General features: G+C 45.1%; 1 protein-coding gene across 1 annotated transcript in view; it reads left to right on the top strand.

Moving 5' to 3' along the window:
- Positions 1-745: 745 nt before the first annotated feature.
- T265_13949 (hypothetical protein) overlaps positions 746-1,201 on the top strand; it is a gene marked incomplete at both ends in the record, with an annotated part of 6,339 nt that continues 5,883 nt past the window's right edge. Inside the window, one exon of the mRNA XM_009171288.1 lies at positions 746-1,036. Within this exon, the coding sequence (XP_009169552.1) occupies positions 746-1,036 (291 nt within the window). The remainder of the gene's footprint in view (positions 1,037-1,201) is intronic.

The raw sequence follows: 1,201 nt of genomic DNA, 5'->3' as shown, positions 1-1,201 counted from the left end.
AATGGTGTTTATTGACAGCAGTGTTTGGCGGTTACAACTGTGCCGACCCTGGCAGAGTCGGCAGCTGGTCGTTTTTTGAAGTTACACCTACGGCTTCAGCTTCATTAACCTTGATCTCTTCTGTGGGTATATTGTTCCGCATGGATGTGCTTATCCGTAACTCCCCAGGGAGTAAGTTCATGTGACGTTACCATTGTGTTTGGATTAAGCTTAGCATATCACCACGAAGTAATGTGAGTTTCAGGGGCCTCGGGCCGGTACCAATATACTTTGGTAATTTCGGAATCCGATAAGTATCAACCACGGTCACGTTTTCCATTTCAAGTGTACTGCATGGAACTTGCCACTGCATGTAGTCGTGTGTATTATGTGCTATTTTATCTGACGTTTCGTTGTGTTCCGGAACACCCAAGATGATCAAACTGCGGTCGTTTGTGTTTGTTGGTTGAGTTTCTCGGTTGAGGTGTATTTTTGCGCGATCTTTCCGACCATGGTATATCAGCTAAAATCCTTTCGCCATTGTCAGCTTCATCAGAAACAAAATTCCGCCCCAGATGCAAATCCTCTCGGCCGAATGCTGGCGCATTCATGGCGTTCCACGGCTAGCCTGATATTCAAACCAATGAAAACTTGAGGATATTTTTAGTGTTTGACTCAGGTACAAAGATTGTTCCCGGCGACTGAGGTATTTTTCAAATTCTGTCGTAAAGAAACGCATGTTCTACTTTATTTTTCTCTTGCCAGATGTGCACGCTTTCTCAGCTGTGAAGAAACTTCCCAGATTACACCGGTGCAGAAATTTCTGCAGTATCTGCACCCGGGTGCGGATATTTCCGCACAGTTTCCGCAGATTTCTGCACCCGGGTGCGGAACCAGTGCGGAAATGAGACAAGTTTCCGCACAATATCCGCACACTTCTGCACCCGGGTGCGGTAAATCCTTACTCAGTACTGGGGTTTCCGCACCCAGTCCGAACTTGGCTAAAGTCGTCCGACGCGCAAATTTAGCACATTATACGGATTTATCTGTTTCCCTAGTAGGATTCAGTAACACCCTAAACTCTATGTTACCTTTTGGGATATCAATAAGCGCCTTCAAGTACAAATATTTTAATGAGTGAATTATAAAAAATACAGGGGGAAGATCAGTTAAGTTGTCACTCTTGATGGCTATCTGCAGGCGTTTCCGAACTTTCTGCCGT

The sequence above is a fragment of the Opisthorchis viverrini genome, assembly GCF_000715545.1.
Source record: "Opisthorchis viverrini unplaced genomic scaffold opera_v5_134, whole genome shotgun sequence".
NCBI classification, from domain to species: Eukaryota; Metazoa; Platyhelminthes; class Trematoda; order Opisthorchiida; family Opisthorchiidae; genus Opisthorchis; species Opisthorchis viverrini.
This window is presented reverse-complemented; position numbering and strand designations above follow the sequence as displayed.